The following is a 27,498-nucleotide window of genomic DNA, read 5'->3' on the forward strand; positions in this document are numbered from 1 at the left end:
CTTTAAACAAATACACATATATTTCAAATCTATAACAAAATACTGCAAACATATTTATAAATCATCCCAAATGATCCATACAACCACATCAACAAAATGCACAAACAAAATATACATATACATCAATAATGATCTAATAACTCCAACAGTAGTTCTAAACATCAGCTTTCATGTATACCGTCAATAAGCTTTTTTAAAAAAATCTATTGGATGTGTATGTATGTATGTATATATATTATATATATATATATATATATATAAATATATAGCTATAATTTTTTTCTTGCCCCCATGACTCAAATGTCGCCCCTGATAATAATAATAATGTTATCAGTGTCTGTATCACCAAATCAAATCATATAAGTTTAAATCTCCTGTTAAAGTGGGTGATTGACAGGTGAACTTACAAAACAATTTACACTTTATTAATGTGGTTTATTCTTCATCTGTGGTATAATGTTAATTACAACAAAATAATAATAATAATAATTTCAGTTTATCCTGCAAGTCTGCAGAAAATAACAAAGGTTGTTGACAATAATGTGCTTACATTGAAATAGTAAACATTAACGGGATACTCCATCCCAAAATGAAAATTGTGTCATTAATCACCTACCCCCATGTTGTTCCAAACCCGTAAAAGCTCTGTTTATCTTCGGAACACAGTTTAAGATATTTTGGATGAAAACCTGGAGGCTTAAGACTGTCCCATAGACTGCCAAGTAAATTACAGTGTCAAGGTCCAGAAAAGGTATAAAAGTCATCGTCAGAATACTCCATCTGCCATCAGATGTGCAATCTAGGTTATATGAAGAGACGGGAATACTTTTTACCATATGCTGGTAGGATATGCTGTTTTACTGTTCCTGTGGTTCAGTGGTAGAGCATTGCATTAGCAGCTCAAATGGTTGTGGGTTCAATTCCCAGGGAGCACATGTTAGGTAAAAAATGTTAGTCTGAATGCACTGTAAGTTGCTTAGGATAAAAGCGTCTGCTTAATGCGTAAATTATATACATAGGATACAGTGATATGGAGAGACACAGAGGAGACCGTTGACAAAGGTCATGTACAAACCACAGTTTTTTTTCTTCACGTACAAAAAGTGTTCCCGATGCTTCGTATAAGTGACAATATTTTCATTTAGGGGTGGAGTATCCCTTTAATGTAGTTATTTGCAGGTTATGACATTACAAGTTATTTGTGGTTGTTGGTTAATGCCCATTTCCAAAGGAGGTGAAAAGTCTCTCTACTCATTACCAGGGGCGTAGCAGCAGCTTTAAAAAGAGGTGATTCTGTCCCCCGCGCTTTGTTTGACCCACCACCGATATTTCCGCCAGTGTTCTCTGGTTTGTTTATTTAGATTTGAGTTGACTAACATTCAGCCAATCACAAGACGAATAATCTCTTGGGTGCATCTGTCATGAGCTTCAAATCTCCTGTTGCGCTCGCGATTTCACTTTGCTCTGGCCGTTGAGGGTCACATCATCCCCCCCCCCCCCCACACAGTCTTTTAAAATGGCTGCTTCGCTCCTGCTCATGACTTACCTCAACGTTCACTCAGCATCTGTTAAATTGGCCTTAAGCCCAGAACCAGCTGTTGAGATCTTTGACCACTTTGTAGTGCTTATTCCTTCTAATATGATCACAAATCCAACAGGCATGTTCAAGACCAAAGTATGTTGCCTTTGAAACAAAATGTTCTCTCCAGGTGAAGTACTGCATATATAGGTCCTCGTTTTGGTCGAGGTGTTTCAGATGATCGGCCAGTTCTTTTGGGGATGGAAAGTAATCCACATGAATGAAGGCTTTACTTGGTATGAACAGCTCATAGTTTTCTCTGGGTGGGCCAATAACAACAGGAACGGTACCAAGCCCTAGAGCATTAAACAGCTTCTCTGTAACATAGTCTCTATGAATGGAATTCTCAAAAGACAGGTAGAATTTGCAACTGGACACTAAACTGGAATATTCCTTATCATTAACTCGTTTGTTGAAGTGCCCGCCATAAGTTGACACGTCAATGAATTTCACTAACTCAGTATAATAATGTGATCGCTTAAGGTCTGGGCTATAGTGACTTACTATCCAACAAACTAATTTGTCCTTCTTTGGGATAGTATATTTTTTCTCTTCCTCTGTGCTTTCTGTGATCCTACTGTAAGGTACTGGAATATCCGAGTCCCAGCGGTAGCTTGAAGTCAGATTAAATAGATCCTTTAGCAAGGGAATTTGATTTGTATAAGTTGGAGACTCCATATTCCACCATACCCACTTCTGTAAAGCTGGTCGTAGGAGTTGTGGCATGTTGGATAAATCCCCACTAATATCTCTATGATGAATCATTACCCCATGTGCTTGATTAAATAGACCTCTGTCATCCGTTAAATGGCAGCCATGGATACCGAAAGCCGAACTGCAGGGTCTTAAATCAAAACTGACGCCAAAAGGCCACATCCAGATTAACACAATGGTGTCTGGTTCTTCTTTCTCTTTAGATGCTGCTATCAGATGTTTGTCCAAGGTGATGTCTGGGCTGCACTTGTAGTTATGCATCTTAAGAACACTGAGGCAATTTTCTGTGTTATTTATCTGGACATGAGCACCAGTGAATTTGCTGAAAAAGTTTTTGGTTGAGTCGTGGTACAGGTACATGTAGATTGTAAGAAATGCCATCAAAAATGTGGCGATTGTAATGTTCCTAGTGGTTTTTGAAATAGTTGTTTTCTCCATCACTAATGTAGAGAAAAAGATGTAAAATTGATTAATATCTGGCTTGAAATATGTGACTCTGGACAACAAAACCAGTCATAAGGGTCATTTTTTTAAAAATAAATAAGCGTTCTATTTGTTTGTTAGGATAGGACAATATTTGGCCGAGATATAACTATTTGAAAATCTGCAATTAACTGGTGCAAAAAATGTAGATGTTGAGAAAATCGCCTTTAAAATTGTCTAAATGAAGTCCTAGCAATGTATATTACTAATCAATTACATACATACATTTATGGTAGGAAATTTATAGAGTTGGTCCGATTCCGATACTAGTATAGGAAATATCACCGATACCACAACAAATTCTGGCATCGGCGAGTAAATGAACCCATATACCGATCCGATACCATTTTCTTAAACAAGACCTAGTTATGACCGCTAGCTTTGCCTAACCGCTGCACGGTTCTTCTTCGCTGCTCAGAATGCATTGCAAACACAATAAGTTTTACTGTGTTGCCACAAGCAACCCCTGTTTAGAGCAGCTAAGAAGAAGTGAAAACGCGTTACCAGCACTGATCTATATATGACTGGATCGCTCATTGCGTTCTAAACTGCCAACAGACAGGGAAGCCACTTCTATATTACAGATCAGTGGTTAGCAGTATGTCCGCTGTTTAGCAGTATTTCATACTGGACCAACCAGAAGTCGGTGCTGAAAATGTAAAAATGTGATGATACCAGCGTCTCTTTAGTACCGTTAGTAAGTTACAGACTCCCGAGTATACTCGGTACCCTCAGCTGCGTTCAGTCACTTCCTTGTAAGTCTAAAGGTGCATTCAAGTCAACTTGTATAGATCGTATTTACGAGTTGAATGCACATGAACGCAACCACAATATCGTAAATACCAGTGGGGAGCTCTGGATTTTCTTTAAGCCCCGATCTGTACGAGTTGGGGGCGTGTCAGTGATTAACATGGAGGAATATACAATACTTAAAGGTATTTAGCTGTGATATTGTCAGACTTTTCTATTTACAGCTCAGTAAGTTAATCGACGAAGCAAAATGTGATGGCACTATAATATAACAATGCAACTTGTAACAATAAAGTTGGCAATGGCATCATAAATTAATTTAAAACATTAAAAAATGAGGTATACCTAATGCACATTGTTCTTCATTTTCTAGAACAAGAGTTTAAGAACATTGCTGTATTTTTGTATTTTTAATTAAGAGAAAGTACTCCGCCATCTTGCTCCGACCAAAGTGACTTGAACGCACATGCCGTCGTAAGCATGACTTCCCACCTCGTGCGTACGAACTTCCCAGTAGGACTTGAACGCACCATAAGCGCTGAACTCCAGACTGTAGCCGAATATATACTAGTGTCTGTGAATATTAAATTGCAAAATACAATTTAAATATTACTCCTTCAAATTCTACATCTCTGTGGGGTGACGGGCGCAGATGCGTGGGAGCTTGCTATTTTGTAGTCTCTGCCGTGTGTAACTATATGAGGACACGAACACATAAAGCGTCACTTCATGGAATTTACCGTTTCATTTGAGAAAACTGTCATATCATAAACACCAGCATCTGCGCCCGTCACCCCACAGAGATGTAGAATTTGAAGGAGTAATATTTAAATTGTATTTTGCAATTTAATATTCACAGACACTAGTATATATTCGGCTACAGTCTGGAGTTCAGCGCTTATGGTGCGTTCAAGTCCTACTGGGAAGTTCGTACGCACGAGGTGGGAAGTCATGCTTACGACGGCATGTGCGTTCAAGTCACTTTGGTCGGAGCAAGATGGCGGAGTACTTTCTCTTAATTAAAAATACAAAAATACAGCAATGTTCTTAAACTCTTGTTCTAGAAAATGAAGAACAATGTGCATTAGGTATACCTCATTTTTTAATGTTTTAATTAAGAAATCTCTGATAGCCGAGGCACTCCTTAATTAAAATGTCTTTAATGAAAAAATGACATGTCCTAAATGGACAACTTTAAAGTTGTCCATTTAGGACATGTCATTTTTTCATTAAAGACATTTTAATTAAGGAGTGCCTCGGCTATCAGAGATTTCTTTTCTCTACACTGCCTTTTTAAATAATACGTCTCTATTAATAATAATAATAATAATTATGCCTAGACGGTTGCTTGTTTTTTACTTGTTTTGTTGTAAAGAGATTATCTGATTAATATATCATTTTTTTATATTCCTAAACTTATTTGTTGCAGTTTTTTTACAGTTATATTGTAAAACTAAAATACCTTTTTTAGTTTGCGGTGTTATATGTTTGGCTGTATTTGAAGTTCTTTTTTGCTTAAGAAAATAAATAATATTACTGTCAAATTCATGTCAGATAATAAAAATACTGTAATAAATACAGTAGTTCACCATGTATTTGTTCATGTTTTATTAAGGGATAAGTCTGAAGCACACCATAAAATAATTCTAGCAATTTACACAGGGCTAGTAGTATATACAGCTGTATATACAGATACACACCCAGGTATCGGAATCGGTATCGGGAAGAGAAAAAGGGTATCGGAACATCTCTAGAAATTTACAAAATATCTTCATGGAACATGATCTTTACTTAAAATCCTTATGATTTTTTGCCTAAAAAATATATATATATATATAATTTTGACCCATACAATGCATTGTTGGCTATAACTACAAATATAAACATATTATAACATGGGCTTTAAAATATATAAATGATCATCTTGAGTTGCATTGGAAAATATTCAATAACATTTTATTTTACATAGTCCTTGTTAATTAAATATTGTTATTATACTGAAAAAAAATATTTTAGCTATATTTAAACTAATTTAGTTGATTAACTTTCAGCAAAATGTATTTAAATGTATATAAAATAAATTGATTGCAACCACAAATTGCTTAAAATAATTTTTTAGTAAATTCAATGAATCATATGCTTATGCTGGTGATACATGTGGCAACTTTTCGGGCAATGTTGCCTGGCAACTTTGGTTAATGTTGGCGTCAACGGGCAACCAGGTGACACACAGGGCCCCATGACTAGCCGTTTACACCTTGATCAAGGAAAAATAAGGGACACCCACCACACAAAAGAAGAAATCTTGAAGAACGTGGGTAACTAAACAGTTTCTGGTCCTTAGCAGCTTCCACAGTAGAGAAAAAAATATATTATCATTGGGGACCAGAAACTGTTTGGTTACCCACATTCTTCAAAGTATCTTCCATGTTTAACTGAAGGAAGAAATTTAAACATGGAAGATACAGGTTTGTAACAACTTGTGTGTAAACTAGGATAACATTTTTGGGCTTTCATTTCTGGCGTTTCGTTTCTCTTTTAATAAAAACTCAGGTTACATGTAGGCTATATCAGTTTATTAAACAAATTATCTTTTTTTATATGTATTTTGTATTTCAACTGAAAAAAAAATAAGTTGACTTACCTCTATCGGAAAAGTCGAGAGCATCAACATGTAGTAGTCTTGTGTGAATCATGTCCTGTTAAACCAGTCCTCTGATACTTGATGCCATATATATGTTTGACGCACTTGTCAGGTGAGGTGCTGCAGGTGACGCATTGCTGGTTTTGCATATTTTTGGATATTAAAATGTGTTGACCAGACACTTGCGTCTTTGTTAAAGACTATGTGCTCTCCAGTCTAAAATGCATTCATGCATTTAGCAGACCCTTTTATTTATTCAGTGACATACATCAAAAGCAATCTGTAGTAGTAGAGACAACAAATTGCATGGTATAGGTGAGGTAAAAATCAGTCTAGTAAATAAGTCTAATCGAATGTAGAAGAGTAGCCTCAGTTGTTCTTATTATTTTACAGATTAAACAAATAAATTAAAAAACACAGTCGATTTCACAAACCTCTTATGAAAAACCATAGGCATAATTTTAACTTCACATAAATATAACCTCGTCAGTTACGTGATTATTGCAGTTTGTGCCTTTTGTTCTATTCTGTTGCTCCCTTGAAACTATTAGTAACGCCGCATTTTTTGAATATTTCCTTTGTAAGAAATGTACTCTGATTCTCTTTGTGAGCGTTTGCGAGTGTTTGTGTGTGTGTGTGTGTGTGTGCGACTGTGCTCTGAGGTAACTCTCAAAAGCTCTGACAGACTAGCCTACCTTGTTTGTTACAACTGGCTGGAGCAGCAAATTGCAACTCAGTGAAGTGTCGTCCACTTCAGTTATTTTAGATATACAAAACATTTCGTTATGCTGCTTAATACTTTAAACTAGTATTTGTTGAAGAAATGAAAAAAAAAAATGATTCATTGAGTTTACAAAAAACTTTTTATGGTAAGTGGTTGCAATCAATTGATCTATATTTAAATAAACTAATTTAGTTGATTAACTTTCAGCAAAATTGGTTTATTTAAATGTAGCTAAAATAAATTGATTGCAACAACTTACCATAAACAATTTAGTAAATTCAATGAATCTTTTTTTCAGTGAATCATAAACACATTTTTTTTAATTGTTTACTGCACTGTTATTCTTAGTTCTTTCTTTCTTTCTTTTAATTTATTTCAGACATGTTAATAAGTTCCTACACTTTGTTTCCATAACATACAGCCAGTCTTTAACTCCCACATGAGATTGAGCGCATAGACACATATGTGCATCGAAACCCTCATCCATATCCATATGAACATACATGTATATATCCACACATACCCACACCTACGTGCATACATACATACCCATATACATATAGACATATACAGGTACATATACATACCAACATGCATATACATTCGCTTACATATATACACAAACGCATACATATGCACACAATCAATTACACACTAACACTCTTTAACATGTCTGAAAAGGGGTTGGAAGAAGTAAAAAACTTATTTAATCCTACCCCCTCTCCAGTATTCAAAACTTGCATTTGCAATAATCATCCTGTTTCCAAAGTCTTATAATCTACGGAAAAAATAATAATAATAATAATAAACAAATAAATCAGAGAAAATTAATGTAAACATATATCAATAGAAAGTAATTAATATTATTCTTATAGTAAATTCTAGAGCCTTGACTTCAAATCCTTATTCACATCCCCCTACCATGCCCACATACACATTCATATGCATACACACCTACACAAAAATATCTCGTCCCACTCACATGTACAGTTATATCTACACCGTACTAGACCTCAATTCACCTCTAGCTTTCATCTCGATACTTCACAAAAATCATTAGTCTAAACCTCTTTTTAAACAAACTCATACTTGGACATAGCTTAAGTTCTTGACAGAGTTTATTCCAAACCCTAACCCCACAGACTGAAATGCACATCCTCTTCATGGTTGTTCGAACACCCTCTATCCTGAAGTTGCACCTTCCCCTGTTATCATAACCCCCTTTCCTATCCGTAAAAAGTTTCTGTATATTATCTGGTAGTTGTTTGTTCCTGGCTTTAAACATTAACTAAGTAAATTCTACCAGATCTGAAAATTTTAGTAGGCAGGAATTTCTAAATAACTCATTTGTATGATCCTGAAAACCTGCCTTGTGTATTATCCGGATGGCTCTTTTCTGGAGTGTGCACAACGGTCGGAGTGAGGATTTGTAGGTGTTACCCCAGGCTTCCACGCAGTAATTTAAATAAGGCAGAATTAATGAAAAGTATAATATATGTAATGCTTTTATATTCAAGAACTGTTTGGCTTTACCAAGAATGGAGATACTTCTGGATAATTTAGACTGAACATGATGAATGTGTGGCTTCCAGCTGATCTTGTGGTCGATCATCACCCCCAGAAACTTAATTTCAGTAACTCTATCAATATTTATACCATCTATCCCCATTTTTACATTGCTGTTCCCCTTATGCTTCCAAAACAACATAAATTTAGTTTTATCCAAATTCAAAGACAGTTTATTTAAGTCACACCATTTCTTTACTTCGATCAGTTCTGAGGTGATGTCCTCCATAAGCTGTTGCAGGTTTTCCCCAATACCCAAAATATTTGTATCGTCAGCAAATAGAACATATTGCAGTATTTTTGATACCATACATATAGCATTCATGTATAAGATGAATAGTTTAGGACCCAGCACTGACCCTTGGGGGACACCACAAACAATGTCCAAGCATGATGACTGAAAATCACTTATTTTCATAAATTGTTGCCTGTTACTTAAATAACTTTTCATCCATTGTATACAACACCCCTGATACCATAACCAGTTTCTTAAATAATATTTCATGATTTATTGTGTCAAATGCTTTTTTAAGATCGATAAAGACTCCAACTGCAAATTTCTTTTGGTCTATGGAACTGGTGATTTCTTCTATTAATTCCAAAACTGCCAATGAAGTAGATCTTTGTGATCTGAATCCATATTGACTTTCAGCAAGTAATTTGTGTTTGTCAATAAATTTGTCTAATCTGTTAACAAACAGTTTTTCTAAGATTTTAGAAAACTGTGGTAGTAGGGAAACAGGCCTATAATTGGTGAAATGGTGTCTGTCCCCAGTTTTGTCTAATGGGATGACTTTTGCGGTTTTCATGCTATTTGGAAATTTACCAGTTTGAAAAGAAAGATTACAGATGTGTGTCAATGGTCGTACAATTGCTTCAATAACCTTTTTGACTATTGTCATATCAGTACCATCACAGTCTGTTGACATCTTGTTTTTACAATTAAGTACAATATCTATTATTTCTTTTTGCTCCACTGCCGTGAGAAACATTGAATTTGAATTTCTACATATTAGTTTCTCATTCCAATCATCTGCTGATACATAATCAAGGATTTTTCCTGTCAGTTTAGGTCCACACTTACAAAGTACCTATGAAAGTTATTAACTACATCGTTCATATCATTTATGATTTCATCATTATCAATAAAATACTGTGGATAATAGTTTTTTCTATAGTGTTTCCTAATTACATTGTTTAATATATTCCAAATACTTTTAATGTTACTTATATTCCTATCTAATAATTTGCTATTGTATTCCTGTTTTGAGATCCGTAATATGGTTGTCAATTTATTTGTATATTTTTTATATTTATTCTCAGCTTGTTCAGTTCTATTTTTTGGAATTCTCTGTAGAGTGTATTCTTTTTTTTACAGGCATTTTTCAATCCTTTTGTGATCCATGGTGTATCCAAGTATTTATTTCTTTTGATGATTTTCCTAATTGGACAATTTCTATCATGTGTTAATTTAAAGGTATACAAAAAGTTTAATATGCTTCATATGCTAGTTATTTACTTATTAGCGGCTGATGACTCTGTAGTCTCGCGCATTCAAGGAAAATAAGGTGTGCACTTATTCACGCTTACATATGATTAGCTGAGGTATGGAAATGCATATTTGGCATGCTGTCCGGGGAAGGGCTCCAGTAAGTCAAAAAGACTTAATTTGAATTCTATGTTCGCCTGAAATTATTTACCATATTACAAACTTTTTACAACTTAAAAATAGATTAATAACTATCACTACCATATCTATGTACTTGTAAATACAGCATTCTTTTTTTGTTTTTTGTTTACAAATACTGTACCGATGTTAATCAGTAAATGTAAGGCAAAACAACAAAGAGGGGAAAAAAAGTTCACACCTGTCCATCTAATCTACACTCCATTTGTGAATAATTTAGTTCTTCTGCAGATCTGAAATGCAGTCTATTCTCTGGAAAATAAACAAACGTACAAACAGGAAGATTGAACAATATGACACTGAACAAGCTGTGGATAAACTTTTATCAGTGCCAGCTTATATGGCTAGACTGACTGCAAACATCACTAGATGAACATGACCGATAATTAAATGACTAGTTACCATATTCATGCAGCAATACTATATAGTATAGGACAACCTTTCCACAACCCTTGGTCATCTGAACAGCAGATGCACTGTTTAAAAACAGAAGAAAATGAATGCAATTTTGTGGTTTTACATGCAAATTTAGCCAACGTTTATATTATAGATCAAGTTCATACACTGTTAAAATGCACCAACAAAGGCTGTCTTTGACACAACGCTATCCTACAAAACCAATCCATAGGTGGCATGTGGACAAGGCCTGCATTTAACCAGATCACAAACAAGGCAAGCAGCATAGCCGTGCCGTTCTGTAACGGGAAAAGCCAGCATTAACAACGCGCCACAAAGTACGAGGATTATTGCAGGACGACAACCCCAAACTTGAAAAAAAAAAACATGGTTCATCTTTAGATTAAATTATAAAAGGCAATCGACCTACCGGTTTCCCAAAGGAGGATGTGTTACGACTGAAGGAGCCATGCTGATTTATTAATGGCAGAGCATCTGTTGGCACTTTTGGACCTTTCTTTCACAAACTTACCGGAGGGTAATGAAGTCCAACGAACCCCCTGAGAGAACTTAAAGATAATGGTTGTTCCCTGAAAGGGGCACAACCAGGACAAAAAAGACAAAAACATCTAAATCGAACAGTTTTTTACAGTTCAGCTCACACTCAGACACTTTCTGCTCTGAGTGATTATTCACAGTGTTAATAAGGTGCAGGCTTTGTGTCTGTAAATGTGCATGTGAGAATGTCTGTTTATGAGCGTATGGGTCTGTGTGAAGAACCCTCGTCGCCAATTAGGGCTGTGCAAAAACAATTTAATGCGATTTTCATGCGCATCTCGTCGGTAAAGGCGTTCTGTGATTAGAAGTACATCTCCAGCACGTGCGTTCAGATCAGGATTGCAGGTTTTCAAAGCAAATCCTGCCCACTTGCTTCTCAAAACTAGCCCAATTGCGTTTCAAGGAGGTTCCTCGATAAAAATTGCGTAAAATTCGCATTGCAGGACAGGAATAAAGAAAAGATTGAACTGTCTTTGGCACCTCAACTATCTAACTTTCACATTATGTTCCTCTCAAATTTGTGATTTGCTTCTGTAAGCCCTTCATGTTAGACAAGGGGAGGGGCGACAGTGATCGTGCCTATAGTATCTGCCTTGCATCTCATTATGGAAAAAGACATACACCTGTGCTGTATTTCTAAGGGAATCCATAAAGGTCTGAGGTCTGTTGTTGTGAGCGGGAAAACTTTTTATGTGAATGCTGCTGAGCTTCTTGCCGAGGCTACCGTGCCGGGATGTGGGTTGGATGTTTTTATGCGATATGCGTGAAGCGACTGGGAGGGATAGTTTGTAGCTGTGGGTTTCCCTAACTGAAATTAGGTGTTGTTGCATGCGGCTGAGGCTTCTCCTTCGGTGCTCTTTTTAACATTCTTTCCCGTTTTTGACATCGTGCCAGCTTGTATTAACTTAATATAGTACACTATGTTGTTTAAGACTATTGGGGTTAATGTAAAAGTAAACTTTTAGAATAAATGTGTGGGAAGGCGAGAGCACCCTACTGTTCACATGCTTACCTAACCGGAAGTCCCCGGTCAAATACACTATTAATCATATGTGACACCCATCCCTAACCTGCTGCTCTGACCTCTTGAGGTTTTAATGTGAGTTGTTTATTATACAAGAATAAAAAGCCATATCTTTATTAATCGAGGTTGTGCTTGAGTCTCCTTGGCTACTGAGGCCCAAACTAATTTTGTCTAGTCAGGAACCTGTTGGTCTCTTTTCCTACTCCTGTTTTGGAGTGTTACACTTCCACCTGCAAATTGCTTTGTGTATCATATTTGATAAACCAATACAAATAAAATGTTTAAATTAACATGTATAGTCTCACCATTTTAGCAATTTTGAATGCAGTAGGCTAAGGTAAGTAGCGATAGTTCATGGAAGAATGTGACTAATAAATGTATCCATTATATTTTGAATAAGTAGATTATCTTAATATCAGAACCTTAAATTTTCTCTGGATTTGATGATAAATACATGTCTGACTGTTGGAACGAACCCAAAAAAAAAACTAGAAAATCGCATTCATGATGATTTATGGTGATTTTATATCAGTTAGACCAGTTTCTCAAGTTTAGGAATAGGAATGTTGTCCCATTATTTGTCTAATATACTGTAGGCTTCTAGTTGCTCAACTATCTTAGGTCTTCTTTGTCACATCTTCCTCTTTACGATGCACCAAATGTTTTCTATAGGTGAAAGAGCTAAAAACCAGCTAAGACCAGTTACAATGAGAATGACCAAAACCACTTCAAACCATGTTAAAAGCATGTTTCTAGCCTGATTAGCAAGTTGCTCACATGTTGTTGACATTTTTATATGCTAATCCAGCTAAAACCAGTTAATTCTGTTAAAAAATACAGCTAAGGACCATGTAAGACCAGCGTAACGGGCCAAAACCATGTTAAAAGCATGTTTCTAGCATGATTAGCAAGTTACTAGCATGTTGTTAGCATGTTTCTATGGTAATCCAGCTAAAACAAGCTAAAACCAGTTGATTCAGTAAAAAACAGCCAAGACCAGCGTGACAGTGGCCAAAACCACTTTAAAACCATGTTAATCGCCTGTTTCTAGTCTGATTAGGAAGTTACTAGCATGTTGTTAACATGTTTCTATGCCAATCGATAAATGCTAAAACCAATTGATTTAGTAAAAAAAAAATAGCTAAGACCAGCGCGACAGTGGCCAAAACCACTTTAAAACCATAATAATAGTCTGTTTCTTGCCTGATTAGCAAGTTACTAGCATGTTGTTAACACGTTTCTATGATAATCCATCTAAAACCAGTTGATTCACTAAAAGAAACCGCTAAAAAAAACAGCTAAGACCAGCGTGATAGTGGCCAAAACCACTTTAATAGCATGTTTCTAGCCTGATTAGCAAGTTAATAGCATGTTGTTAACATGTTTCTGTGCTAATCCAAAACCAGCTAAAACCAGTTGATTTAGTAAAAAAAAATAGCTAAGACCAGCGTGACAGTGGCCAAAACCACTTTAAAACCATGTTAATAGCCTGTTTCTAATCTGATTAGCAAGTTACTATCATGTTGTTAACATGTTTCTATGCCAATCCAAAACCAGCTAAAACCAGTTGATTCAGCAAAAAAAAAAAATAAAAAATAAAATAAAATGCTACAAACCAGCTAAGACCACGGAGGGAGACCAGCCAAATAGGGTTCCACCGGTCCCTTAAAATACGGAATCTTCCCGTATTTGAGAATAAAATAGCGTGTCCCGTTTTGAATCAATAAATCAATACGGGATGGGGTTTGTCCTGTATTTTCGGAGTTGTCTTCAATGCAGCATCTCACGCAGATCATCCCACCGGCATTTTGAAGAAACGTCCTATTCTGCCCCTGATTGGGTAATACTCGCTGCCATCGTTGGATTGATTGGTTTGTTTCAGGTTCACAGGCAAACAGAGACAGAGGAGGCCGGGTCTCTTGGCAGAGAGTCGGTTTGAAAGAATGACGGAGGCTGCTCCAGATAACCCCCCCCCCCCTCCCCCACGTCCAGCATTGAAACAAAAGCGGATGCAAAAGTACCGACGAAAGTGGGAGGAATCGAATACTCGGCTGGAAAGTGTCAGCGGAAATGAGTACCAAGTATGAAGTGTGGATTCTGACAAATCTAAGGCTTAGCCGGAGAAGGAGAAGGAGCAGTCGACCCTTCCGTCGCCGTCAGTCCGTGTCCATTTTTGAATGGGATTGAATGGGAGGGCAGACGACAGACCCGTGGCGACGTCACGCCGACGTCACTGTTGGAACCAATCATAGGCGGCGATGTGACGACGGCGTACGTGAGAAATGTATCAAAATAGGCTTGTTTGAGATGAGAAAAATCTGCGCAGAACTGATCACTGGTGATCAGCGCGAGAAGCATGCTGGTTAGAAATGTGTCCGAGTGACGTCCGCCTTGCTCTGATGTCATGCTGACGTAGGTCAAAAATCTCTTGCGAGCGCAAGGCGCACGTGTCGGATTCTGCAGTCGCGCGCAGTTGCTCTCCACCGACTGCGCTAATCAAAAGCACAATGGGAAACGACTTGCTGACGACAAAGATGAATGCTCATTGGTTTAAACAACTGTGACGTATTGTTCTCTTTTAAAATGTTTGATTTTAAAACTCTAATATCATGTTTTATGTTTATATGTTATTTGTGAATATTCCCGAACTATCTGACAGTGAGATTTCTTTGGGTTATGTAATTTAATTTTTATAAAAAATAAATAAATAAAAACACATGTCTGTATTAAAGAAAAAAAATATTGATAAACACGTCTTTGGTATGTAATTAAATAGGAGTCTTGTTAATTTTATTTATTTTCATATAAAAGCAACAGAACTTGAATTACATCCAGTTTATTAGCAACACTGTGCACAAGCGTGAATCCCGCGATAGCCATCTTTGATCTCACAGGTGTCAGATCCACTACGAGAAGAGAGATCTGTCCGGCTTGCCTGCGCTTTGTTCACTCCTCCTCTCACTGCAGCCGCCTACTCTCGCTTACATTTCAGGCGAGGCGAGGCGCATCTCAAACAAGCCTAATAGTATGTGTACTAAGTACATCTGAACTAGCTATGTCGCCTTAGATGACGCCTGATATATACATCGTCTCAATATACGTCGCCTTACACGAAATGTAAAGTTTGCATTACAGTAGATGTATTTGTAACAGGTTGTTACTTTTATTTAGATATTTCCCCAAAAGTGGTAATAGTGCATAATAATTACTGCATAGTAAAGTCTATTTTATGTTTGAGAATTCTGTTTATCTGTTAAGTTGGTGTTGAAGTGAAGTACAGCACATTAATGTTCAGTTTGCGTGGATGCTACAAAAAGTAGGGAAAAACTGAGAGGAAATGCATGATTTCTGCTTGAATTACATTTCTTTCTTGTTTCCTTGTGATCTCGACATAAAAGAAGTTTAATTTTAACAGAAATAAAGTTGTATTTATATTAGATATTCATTAGAAATTCGATCTTTAACATTATTGCGTCGAGAACAAAGTCGTTCTAAGCAAACATGCTTAGGTTTATTAATTTATAATATTTGGGACGCTAAGGCTGTGATATTAATATTGTCCACCAGATTGCGTCATGGGATTGATTTTAACCCAAATATTTTTCTCGAAGTTGTAATCCTTATGAATTGAAACAAACGCGATGATCTACTTCATTTGCATAACTATGGTGCGCTGAGAGTATAGTTTTATATAATTACAGTACATAGAAATCTTTGAATTTTATATTTATCATTACAATAACTTTTATAGACATAAAACATACAAGATAGGATTATATACAACCCCAAATCAGAAAAAGATTTTTAAAATGCAATAAAATTAAGATCTTATAATAAAATCGCAATTGTATTGTTTATTTGATTGTCAAAAGTGCAAAGAAAAGATTTTCAATGTTTTCACTGACCAAATAATTGGTAATCTGTAAATATAAGATAACTGGGACAGGGACATGTTTAACACTGTGTACCAGCAACTCTCTTTAAAATTACAATGTTTAATTGTTTGTAAATCGAGGATACTAGATTTTTTTTTACAAGACTTCAGCTGCTCATCAGTCTGTGGTCATCATTGCCTGGATGTCTTTTTCATGATGGGTTAGGGTTCATGATGTTCAATATAGGAGACAGATCTGGACTGATCTAGCACATTCACTCTGTCTCTATGAAACCAAGCTGTTGTAGCACATGAATGAGAGAAGGACAGAATGAGAGCTGGCGTCGTCTTGGTAGTATATGGCAGTTTATGTCTCTGTCGAATGCCAATGACATGTAATGCCTCCATGTTAGTGTACCCTCACACATGCCAGTCACCCATGCCTCTTGCTCTGATAAACCCCCATCCAATAACAAATGTTGGACTCTAAGCACGTCACACATTTCCATTGTCTCTGACTATCTGAGAGAATCCGTGGCATCACTGCATAGAATTGATGTATAGTTTTCTGATGAGTCAACCTGATACCCTGACCTATTACCAATTTACTCTGATTATAGACAGTTTGAACCCTTTAAAGCCCTGAGGCTTCACCTCAGTGAAGCTATTGTTTTTGCTTTGACATACCAAAATAATGACTCATAACTCAAAAACTGTAGCAAGGAGAGTCAAAAGGATGGTATCATTTGATACAAATCTTTCTATATTTTTAGAGGGAAAAATCTTTGCCCTCTGAATATTCTCATGTGGAGAAATAGATGATAAAATGTAAGAGAAATTTGTGTGGTCAAGGGATATTTTTTTATATCTCTCTTATATTTATCTCAAGATAAATTGAGCGCAGCGTTAGTTCAGTCAGGCCATGGAGGCAAGGCTGTGAACAGCTGATGTGGATATCTGTCAAATCGCTCCAATCACCATCTCTCTCCTATTAGACACGGGACATATATATATACGTGGCACTACTGCTCGGTAAGTATGCTCAACGGCTCGCAACCCTCCCTCCCTCCCCATTATAAGCATGAGCATATTACTGCGCATCTTCTGGCTGTCGTCTTCTTTGTTTCAGATCACTAAGGCTTCCTAAATCTTAGCTGGTATGGACCTCACTGCTGAGAGACACTCATCTTCATAACCAGGCATCAGGATAGACGTCCCAATGCCACATCTACATGATTATCACAGTTTGCTTTAAAGACTATTAAAAGTCTTAATTGTTATGTATTTATAAATTCATGGTTCCAGGGGATAATGTTAAAGCTCTTGTATGTTCAATTATTCTGGGAGCAAGAACCCCCATAAGGAACCATACCGCCAAAGATAAATTGTTCAATATACTCAAGTAAACTTGCCAAAGTGGTTCCTGTCTGAAATAAGGTAGGAGAAATTTTCATTTTTGGTGATGTTCTACGTGATTCATTCATGTATGTGAATTACAATTTATGGTGATATCATGAAGTAATCAAAAGTTACAGCATTTGGAACCAAGGTAGCCTTTCTCTTAGTCCTTGACAGTTTAGAAATATTTGTTCTGAATGTCAAGTTTAGTCAAAGTCCTAAATAATTACACCTGTTTTATTTTACTATGAGACCTTTCAAATTACATATGACAACAACTAACTGAGCTGTATGATGTTTCTGACATATTAGGGTAAATGGCACAAAAAAAAGATTTTTTTAAAAATTTTATATAGTTATATAAGTTATATAAAAGATAAAATACAGAAACATTCTAGGTTTTATATTCTGCTTGCCAAGTGTTCAAAGGATATTTCCAACTGATTTCTGTAATTCATGGGTTTAGGTATTATTATTCACACGCGAGACAAAATGGGTTGTTTTGATTTTAGACTAATTTCAATTGTGAGAATCTGCTGTAAATAATGATATGACATTTTCCACAATCAGAGCATGAGTTATGAAATGACCAGCATAAAAATCCACGAGTAAGTTACACAATATGCACACTTGGAGTTTATAATTCAATGATGATTATCTTTAGATCTATGACAGATTATGGTAAACTCTTTTTAATAAGGAGAATTTCCTGAAAGTAATGACATCCAATTATGAGCATGTTTCGAGAAGTTATGAATAGAAACTTGTAGCATTGGGCCTTTTTTTCTTTGCTGCGTCATATGTGCCCCTGTGACCCTGTCTGGTTTAATGTGTTGTGCTTTATGAGGAATATCTATCTATCGAACTGATCGACTGATTATGGTAAATTTTGGATTATTAATCAGAAGAATTTTCTGAAAAGAATGTGCCATTTTTCAAGATCTATGCATGTTTGGCAGGAGTGCAACCTCTGATTTTTTTTAAATATATATTATTTAATTAATTAATTAATATTTTGCTCAGCTACATGTCATAATTAATTTTTGTGTATTATAGCTTTATGAGAGATATCTTAGGATCTAAATGATGGATTTTCTGCAAATAATGACGGGCCTTATTCTATGATATATGATGTTTCATGAGGTTATGAATGAAATCGCCATTACAGATACCTTTGATGTTTTTTTGTTTTTTTTTCCAAGCTCCTGTGTAGTTTAATGCGTGTTAAACTACGGCGGCACATATACTAAAATTGGATCGATACAGAGAAGATTAGCATGGCCCCTGCGAAAGGATGACACGCAAATCCGTGAAGCGCTCCATCTTTTTGGGAAGTCGTGGCCTAATGGTTAGAGAGTCGGACTCCCAATCGAAAGGTTGTGAGTTTGAGTCCCGGGCCGGCAGGAATTGTGGGTGGGGGGAGTGCATGTACAGTTCTCTCTCCACCTTCAATACCACGACTTAGGTGCCCTTGAGCAAGGCATTGAACCCCCAACTGCTCCCCGGGCGCCGCAGCATAAATGGCTGCCCACTGCTCCGGGTGTGTGCTCACAGTGTGTGTGTGTGTGTTCGGATGGGTTAAATGCAGAGCACAAATTCTGAGTATGGGTCACCATACTTGGCTGAATGTCACTTCACTCACTCACTTATAACTTCATGAGGAATATCTTTAGATAATGACGGATTATGGTGATTTTGGGCTCTTTTTAATCAGGAGAATCTAAATAATGGTGTTTATTTTTGTTTTATGTTTTATGAACAAAAAAAAAAATAAAGCCCAAAAATAATTTTACTTGCATTCATTAGAGCTGAGATATTCTAAGCTTTTGGGGGTGGTGTTAGCGCAGTGGATAAGACGCATGCCAGTGGTGTGAGAGGCCCGGGTTCGAATCCACTGTGAAATGCCAGTGTGTCCCTGAGCAAGACACTTAACCCCTAGTTGCTCCAGAGGCGTGCGACCTCTGACATATATTGCAATTGTAAGTCGCTTTGGATAAAAGCGTCAGCTAAATGTAAATGTAATGTAATTTTAAATAATTTTTTGGTTATTTAATTCAGGGGTTACTTACTAATTTGATTATTTTTCATGCAGGAGGTGTTCTTTCACTTTCATTTTTATTTTATTTTTTAAAATTATTATTATTATTATTATTATTATTATTTTACAGCCATCAAAATTAAAATGTGTTTATATTTACAAAATATATTTAATCTTTTAAATTCTTTTATTTGTACTTTTGTTAATTAAATAACAGTTAAGATTAAAGATTTTATTATAAAACATTTACAAAAGCTCCAACCAATAATATATTTGTTATTAAATGATTAAACTTTCATCTGAAACATCACATGGTTTTCTTCTTATGACTTTTACTCAAGTTTAAATATTTAATAACCATTTTTTAAAAAAAATGTGTCTATTTTGTATTTTTTAAGTCATCAAAACTTTCACTGGCACGTCATCGGACCTTTGGTCATCGTGGCCCCGAGGGATCCCTTATTTTTCTGTATTGAAGGTGGCAACCCTACAGCCAAAGTAACTGATTCAGCTTAAGCTGTTTTAGCTGTATTTTCAGTAGGGAGTTTTTAAGCTTCGCTATGGCTGTAGACAGCTAAAATACATCATAAGTCTTATATTATAAAATTTTCACCCTCTCATTGAAAGTCTATGGGATTTTTCAAGCCAATTTAACAAGACTACTGAGAAAACTAAGGCTTCAGGTGTTAAAACCTAACTAAACGTCTCATGGCTGCTCCCCGGAGGAAGAAAATAGACTAACAAATTACAAAAGAAGTGATAAAAACAGTTCAGACATAGAACAAACCTCAAGCATTGAGCTGAGTAAAGGTGTCCTATTGAAAAAGCTATAGAATAGTCTGTCTGTAGTCTACCAGTTTAACGAAACAAGAAACTAGTGACCACATACCAAAGAAAGTACCATTCTGAACTGGCCATATGAGTCAGTATGAACTGCAAAACTGGACTGTGTACACATCACCCTATTAGGATGAGTCAAATGTCAACTCTAGTTCACATAAAAATATAAATATAAATATATATATTTCCTAGCCCTGAAAAGTAGGCTAACTTTAAGTAAACTGCATCTCTATTTCTTAATCCAATGGCTTCTGAAAAGAAATGTAAGACAAATAAAGTAGGACTATTAAATTGTGTAAAACCATTCAGGCCCAGTAGAAATTTATGAATGACATAGTTTAGGCACAAAACTTGTCAATAGCTCCATCTAGTCACGGATTTCAGGAACAGGCGTTCCCTTTCAGTCGGTCACTCTCGACGCCACGTCGGTGACCGACGAATATGGGATATCGCTTCGATAGACCAATCTACTTCGAGTGTAAACAAAACAAGCCAATGCACATTGGCATGCAATTATTGCATCCAGCTGCCGCTGATCACTGCGTGAGTATAAGAAGGCAGCAGGTGCAATGCATTCCAGCTTTTCGCTTTGGAGCCGAGCGTTAGTATCGCTCTGCTCAACTGTGTCTGCTGTGAACTACGAGTTCAGCACGCTCTCGGAAGCTTTGTGTGTTGGCGAGACGGCACTTCAGCGGCGGTTGTTCCTGTGTCGAGCGGATTGCACACTTCAAGCTGCACTACCCCTGTCGTGTTGCAAACGGCCAATTCCCCTGTGCGCCTCAGCACTAAAAGAGCATTTCCTAAAGAGCAAATTTCTCTGAAAGAGCTTCACGGGTGCGTCTTTGTAAAGACGACGGATCGTCCTTATAAGGAAGCCGTTTCACCCTTGCGTTTCTGAGTGCGGTCGTTACCTGGCAACGGGTGATGGTCACGATCGCTGCCTCACGTGTCTGGGCGTCGAGCATGCTGAGGTGGCTTTCGTGGATGAGTCATGTTCGCACTGCGGGAATATGACCATCTCGGAGCTGCGAACCAGGCTCCACTACCTTCAGGGGGGGCGGAGTCCCATTGCTGACATACGAGAACCACTTCCAGCAGTAGTGCGGATGGTTTGAGGGTCACAGTGGTGGCAAACCCCACAGGGAACCAATCCTCTGGGGATAAGCACTCCTCTTGCACCTCCGATCCAGTGGAGCAACCCACGGAACGCACTGGGCTCTCTACAGCGAGCGTACCAGTGGTATCCAGTGGGCCTCCCCCCGACCGGATGTCGATCTCAGCATCAGAGGGAGAGCTGTCGGACGAAGATTCGGCTGCGCTGCCGCCCTCTGGGATGGTGGCAAGGCCTGAGTCGGACCCCGAAATGTCAGCTATGTTTTCCCGTGCCTCCTAGAGAGTAGGGCTCGAGTGGAATCCTCCACCGCGTCCCGAGCCCTCGCGGCTGGATGATTGGTTTCTCCAGATTTCCAGGCATGCTGTGGTTTACACGGATGCCTCCACCACCGACTGGGGGGCCACGTACAACGGGCATGCAGTCTCAGGGGTTTGGACGGCCCCGCAGCTGCAGTGGCACATCAATTGCCTAGAGTTGCTAGCAGTACACCTTGCCTTGAACCGTCTCAAAGGTCTCTTATGAGGCAAGCATGTGCTGGTCCGAAAGGACAACACTGCGACCGTTGCGTACATCAACCGACAAGGTGGTCTGCGCTCCAGTCGCATGTCGCAACTCGCTCGCCACCTCTTCCTTTGGAGTCAGAAGGTTCTGAGGTCACTTCGTGCCGTTCACATTCCAGGCCTGCTCAATTGTACAGCCGACGAGCTGGCTCGAGCAATGCTCCCGGGAGAATGGCGACTCCATCCCCTGACGGTCCAGCTGATTTGGAGATGGTTCGGATCCGCTCAGGTAGAATTGTTTGCTTCTCCAGAGACCTCTCACTGCCAGTTGTTCTACTCCCTGACCGAGGGAACTCTCGGCACGGACGCACTGGCACACAGCTGGCTGTGGGACCTACGCAAGTATGCGTTTCCCCCAGTGAGCCTTCTCGCACCGACACTGTGCAAAGCCCGGGAGGACAAGGAGCAAGTCTTGCTAGTAGCGCCGTATTGGCCCACGTGGACCTGGTTCCCCGAACTAGTGCTCCTTGCGACAGCCCCTCCTTGGCCAATTCCTCTGACGAAGGATCTACTGACTCAGAGATGGGGCACCATTTGGCACCCGCGTCCAGACCTTTGGAAACTCCATGTCTGGTCCCTGGACGGGACGCGGAGGTTCTAGGTGACCTACCCCAAGAGGTAGTGAACACCATCACTTCGGCGAGAGCACCGTCTACGAGACACGCTTATGCCTTGAAGTGGAACCTGTTCGTTGAGTGGTGTTCTTCTCGCCGAGAAGACCCCCGAAGATGCCTGATTGCGGTCGTGCTATCCTTTCTGCAGCAAGGGTTGGAGCAAAGGCTGTCTCCCTCCACCCTCAAAGTCCAGGTTGCCGCTATTGCTGTGTACCATGACCCCGTGAATGGGAAGTCTCTGGGTAAGCATGACCTCATTGTCAGGTTCCTTAGAGGGGCCAGGAGGTTAAATCCTTCCCGGCCCCCCTGTATACCCTCTTGGGACCTGTCTCTAGTGCTTAAATCACTACAGCAGGGCCCATTCGAGCCTTTGCATTCAGTTGAGCTAAAGTTTCTTTCATTGAAAACTCTGCTCCTGCTTGCACTGGCCTCCATCAAGAGGGTAGGGGACCTGCATGCATTTTCGGTCGACGATTCATGCCTACAGCTCGGGCCGGCTGACTCCCAGGTAATCCTGAGGCCCCGGCCTGGCTACCTGCCCAAGGTTCCCACTACACCCTTCAAAGACCAAGTGGTGAACCTGCAAGCGCTGCCCCTGGAGGAGGCAGACCCAGCCCTGGCTTTGCTTTGTCCCGTCCGAGCATTAAGGTGCTACGTAGACCGGACACAAAGCGTCAGGACCTCAGACCAGCTCTTTGTCTGTTACGGAGGCCGGCAGAAGGGGAGTGCCGTCTCTAAGCAGAGGATGGCCCACTGGATTGTGGATGCCATAACCCTGGCTTATCAGGCTCAGGATGTGCCCTGCCCATTCAGGTTGCGAGCTCACTCAACTAGAAGTGTTGCATCCTCCTGGGCGCTGGCTCGTGGCGCCTCGCTGACAGATATTTGTAGAGCTGCGGGCTGGGCGACCCTAACACGTTCGCTAGGTTCAATAGCCTTCGTGTAGAGCCGGTATCCTCCTTTGTTCTCACCTCAAACGGGTAGTGGCACTGAGAGGCCCCGCTTGCTTAAACCGCTCCAGAGTATCCGTACTGTAGACCCTGTTGAGATCCTCCATCACCCTAAGCAGCTGGACGCGGCGGAACATCCGGCGCCAGACCTTCATGATGAATCCGTGAGAACCATGGAAGGGTGGGTTCCATATTGAGACCTAAGCGGTACTCATATGTGTATAGTCCACGGTATAGCCTTAGAGCCTGTGTTTCCCCGGCAGACTTCTGCCTTCCCAAGAGGGTTTTAATCACCTCAAATTTCTCTGTATACTCCTAAACGGATGCTATATGTGTATTTGCTTCCGAGACCTCCTTCGGGAAGGATGGGGCTTCCGCAGCGTCCCGGCTCCAAGTGGACTGGGTACGTTTTCCCAGTGTTATCCAATCTCACCCAGTGAGGTAGTGCTTTGACAATGATGAGTGGAGCTACTTGTTCTGAGCCACGGCCTACACCTTATAGGGGCGCAGGTGGCTCTCACAGGGCACTGGAAGGGGCAGCACCCATGGCGCTTTGATAGGGATCCCATATTCGTTGGTCACCGACGTGGCGTCGAGAGTGACCGACTGAAAGGGAACGTCTGGGTTACGTATGGTAACCCTCGTTCCCTGAAGGAGGGAATGGAAACGCCACGTCCAGTCGCCATGGTTGCTGTACCGCCGCTGAGCTGCCGGGTCCCCGGCTCGGCTCCTCAGCGAAAAACTGGAATGCATTGCACCTGCTGCCTTCTTATACTCACGCAGTGATCAGCGGCAGCTGGATGCAATAATTGCATGCCAATGTGCATTGGCTCGTTTAGTTTACACTCGAAGTAGATTGGTCTATCGAAGCGATATCCCATATTCGTCGGTCACCGACGTGGCGTCTCCGTTCCCTCCTTCAGGGAACGAGGGTTACCATACGTAACCGAGAAGTTGACACTGCTGAACAAATATTATTACTCAACTGCAAATGAATGCTTGATGATATGTTTTATAAATATTACTAGTCATGATAGTTTTTTGTAAAATTCTGTGAAATTAGTCATTGTACTTATCGGAAGCCAAAAATCATATCTTTGAGGGACATGGAAAAAGTATTGGATTATAGGAAAGTCTTAGAATAACTTTTATGTTCCACAGAAGAAATAAAATCCTGCAGGTTTGGAAAGACATGAAAATGAGTAAATGATTACTCAGTGATTACTTGATTATGAAGTTCTTGATTTTGGTGAACTATCCTTTAAGTAAAATACAAATACATCCCTTTAAGTAAAATCAAATATATTACTATATGCATGAAAGTATACTTAAGATATTACTTATTTTAACTTCTATCACTGGATTATAGAAAAACATGTTCTCTTTCATTTTATTACTGTTTAATACTTGGTAAAATTACAGCTCCGATGATGATGTATTATTTAGAAGGTAAGTGTAATGCAGAGATGTACTTAATGAATAATATATTATTATTATTTTTTTTTTTGGCAGACGTCTGTTGAGGCGACGTACTTATCACGCGTCAGTTGAGGCGACGTACTCTTCTCACACGTAAAAGTACACGACTGTCGACTTCGGCAGGTAATCCTGTCACATTCCACTCGCCATAACCAAGCACAATATGTCGGCGAGTGTTCTCCGCACGGTGGCTTGTCAGATGTGCGACAGCATGCCTTGGGAGAACAACATCCATACACTTTACAATAAGGTTCATTTATTAAACATTAGTGTATTAGCTAACATTAACTAACAATGAGTAAGAAATACATTTGTTACAGTATTTATTAATCTTTATTAATGTGAGTTAATAGAAATAAAGCTGTTCATTGTTTGTTCATGTTAGTTCAGTGAATTAACTTATATTAACAAGATTTTAATAAAATATTATTAAATGTGGAAATTAACATGAACAAAGATGAACAAGTGCTGTATAAGTGCAGTTCATTATTAGTTAATGTTAATTAATGTAGTTAACTAATTAACCTTTTTTTAAAGTGTTAGCGGTTTGTTTATTACGGTTAAGGTGTACAGTCAGACACACAAGCATTATTTTAATAAGAGATATATTTAATAATAAAAATATTAGGCATGCATCGATATGAAAATTTTGGCCGATATCAATATCCGATATTAATTTTTCTGTTATGGCCGATGACCGATATTTACCGATATCGATATGTGTTTTTAAAAAAATGTTTCTGAGATGCTAAAAGTTTGTACATACTGAATTTCTTCCTTTATTTTCAGAATGAATTTTATTTCCAAATAACAAGGTTAACTTACAGGGCTACCATAAAACATAAGTAACCAACATTTACCACTTATCAAGCATGCCAGTATTCATGGCAACATGTTTTCAGCTCTGTGCACTCCAGTTAAACTCAAATTTGAGAAAAAGGCTAAATCAAAATATCTTACACATATCCTGACTGTCCGTGCACATTTTTATGTAAATGTAAATGTCCAAACCCTGAAACAAGGTTTCTACCAAGCAAACATAAAAAACAAGTCAATTTTAAGACCCATCTATAAAAATGTTCAAACAAAAATGAGAACTGTGACATAACCGTAATTCAAAAGACATGGTGGTCTTTATACATTCTCCAACTTAAAAGCAGCAACAATTTACTCAAAAGTAAATGTCTCAAACAAACAGGGTTTCCACCTAACACTGTGCAGTAAGTTAAAGTCCAGGCCTACTTCATCACCAAAGGCAGGTTTTTTTTTTACAAAGAGAAGCATTTCTGCTTTCTCACACTGGATCCTGTTTCTCTTTTCATCAACAATATGTGATGCAGCAGAGAAGAGACGTTCGCTGTCCACACTTGTACATGGAGCTGAAAGGTACTTGCGTGCTGCTTTAGCCAGGGCAGGAAAGCGAGACATGTTGTTTTTCCAATACTGCAGTGGGCTTTCATTTCTGGGGATGAGGGGCTCACTCAGATAGCCATGCACCTACAGGAATGTAGACAAGTGTATTACTATGCATGTCTGATCAATTACCAGCAGTCTAGACATTACTGTCCTCCTCCCCTTTGATGAACTTTGCTCTAAAGAGATGACCAGTGCTTAAGGTCAACAGGGGGCAGAGAAGCATTACTAAACAATATTCTTTATAACAATTAGCTTTTTATTTTAATTTTTTTTTGTATATTTATTTTAGTAACTCTATAGAATTCACAGCATGTTAATAATAAAAAAGAACTGCACAAAAGACTTCGTTATTTGAATTAAAGAGTAAGACTGGGTCTGATAATACTATACCTGCACACTTATGTGGCTTGTCAGGCCTGCCTGCTGTTCCATGGTCGAGTTTTCCTCCAGAATTTCATCATGCATGTCAAGCAGCGACTTTCCCCCCTCGTCACTTGTTCTTATCTTCTTCTCTTGCGGTTCTTCTGTGTCCGGTGTCTCCGTTGCGCTGTCGCTGTGCGTCATTTTGTCCACTTGTTGCTGGAGCGTCTTTACCGCTGCGCTGTCGCTGTGCGTCATTTTGTCCACTTGTTGCTGGAGCGTCTTTACCGCTGCTTGCTTGGTGACTGTGTCAAAATAACGGTCTTTGTACCGCGGGTCAAGGATCGTTGCCAAATAGTAGATCGGCTCAGAGAAGGCGCTTCCAAATCGCTCGTTCACAGCGTCCAGTAGTGTGTGCTTTGCTGTGCGGACCCCACTGTCTGTGTCAGCTGTCTTGCTCAGCAAACGTTTCAGTGCCACAACAGACGGAATCACGTCCGCAGTAGTAGCCTGATGTGAGCTGATCTCCCTCGTTAATTGTTCAAATGGAATGAGAAGCGTGGTCATGTTTTCAATGAGGCCCCACTGATGTGCACTTAAACGCGCAGGCAGCTCATGATCTGCTCCATACACACCAAGCGCGCGCTTCTGATCCAGTAGACTTTTCATCATAAGAAAAGTACTATTCCATCTTGTCACCACATCTTGTTGTAGCATCATGGTTTTCGAG

At 38.9% G+C, this 27,498-nt stretch overlaps 1 protein-coding gene and 1 non-coding gene across 2 annotated transcripts; one reads left to right on the forward strand and one right to left on the reverse strand.

Annotated features, from left to right (window-relative positions):
- Positions 1 to 1,515: 1,515 nt before the first annotated feature.
- Positions 1,516 to 27,335, reverse strand: LOC132144848 (4-galactosyl-N-acetylglucosaminide 3-alpha-L-fucosyltransferase 9-like). The gene is made up of 3 exons (XM_059555414.1): positions 26,799 to 27,335; positions 26,291 to 26,489; positions 1,516 to 2,733 (listed from the first exon to the last, which is right to left on the reverse strand). The coding sequence occupies exons 1-3, from the start codon at positions 27,333 to 27,335 to the stop codon at positions 1,580 to 1,582; spliced, it is 1,890 nt and encodes a 629-aa protein (XP_059411397.1). The 3' UTR covers positions 1,516 to 1,579.
- Positions 18,619 to 18,726, forward strand: LOC132146127 (U6 spliceosomal RNA). The gene has a single exon (XR_009434869.1). It is a non-coding gene; the product is annotated as a U6 spliceosomal RNA (small nuclear RNA).
- Positions 27,336 to 27,498: the final 163 nt, after the last annotated feature.

The sequence above is a fragment of the Carassius carassius genome, chromosome 8, assembly GCF_963082965.1.
Source record: "Carassius carassius chromosome 8, fCarCar2.1, whole genome shotgun sequence".
Taxonomy (NCBI): Eukaryota; Metazoa; Chordata; class Actinopteri; order Cypriniformes; family Cyprinidae; genus Carassius; species Carassius carassius.

Excerpts from the sequence above, each read along its gene's own strand:
- LOC132144848 (XM_059555414.1), bottom strand. The coding sequence starts at position 27,335 with ATGACCACGCTTCTCATTCCATTTGAACAATTAACGAGGGAGATCAGC. Across the intron at positions 26,490-26,798 it reads CAAGCCACATAAGTGTGCAG|GTGCATGGCTATCTGAGTGA; the intron begins GTATAGTATTAT and ends ACATTCCTGTAG. Across the intron at positions 2,734-26,290 it reads AAAGAGAAACAGGATCCAGT|TGATGGAGAAAACAACTATT; the intron begins GTGAGAAAGCAG and ends TCTCTACATTAG.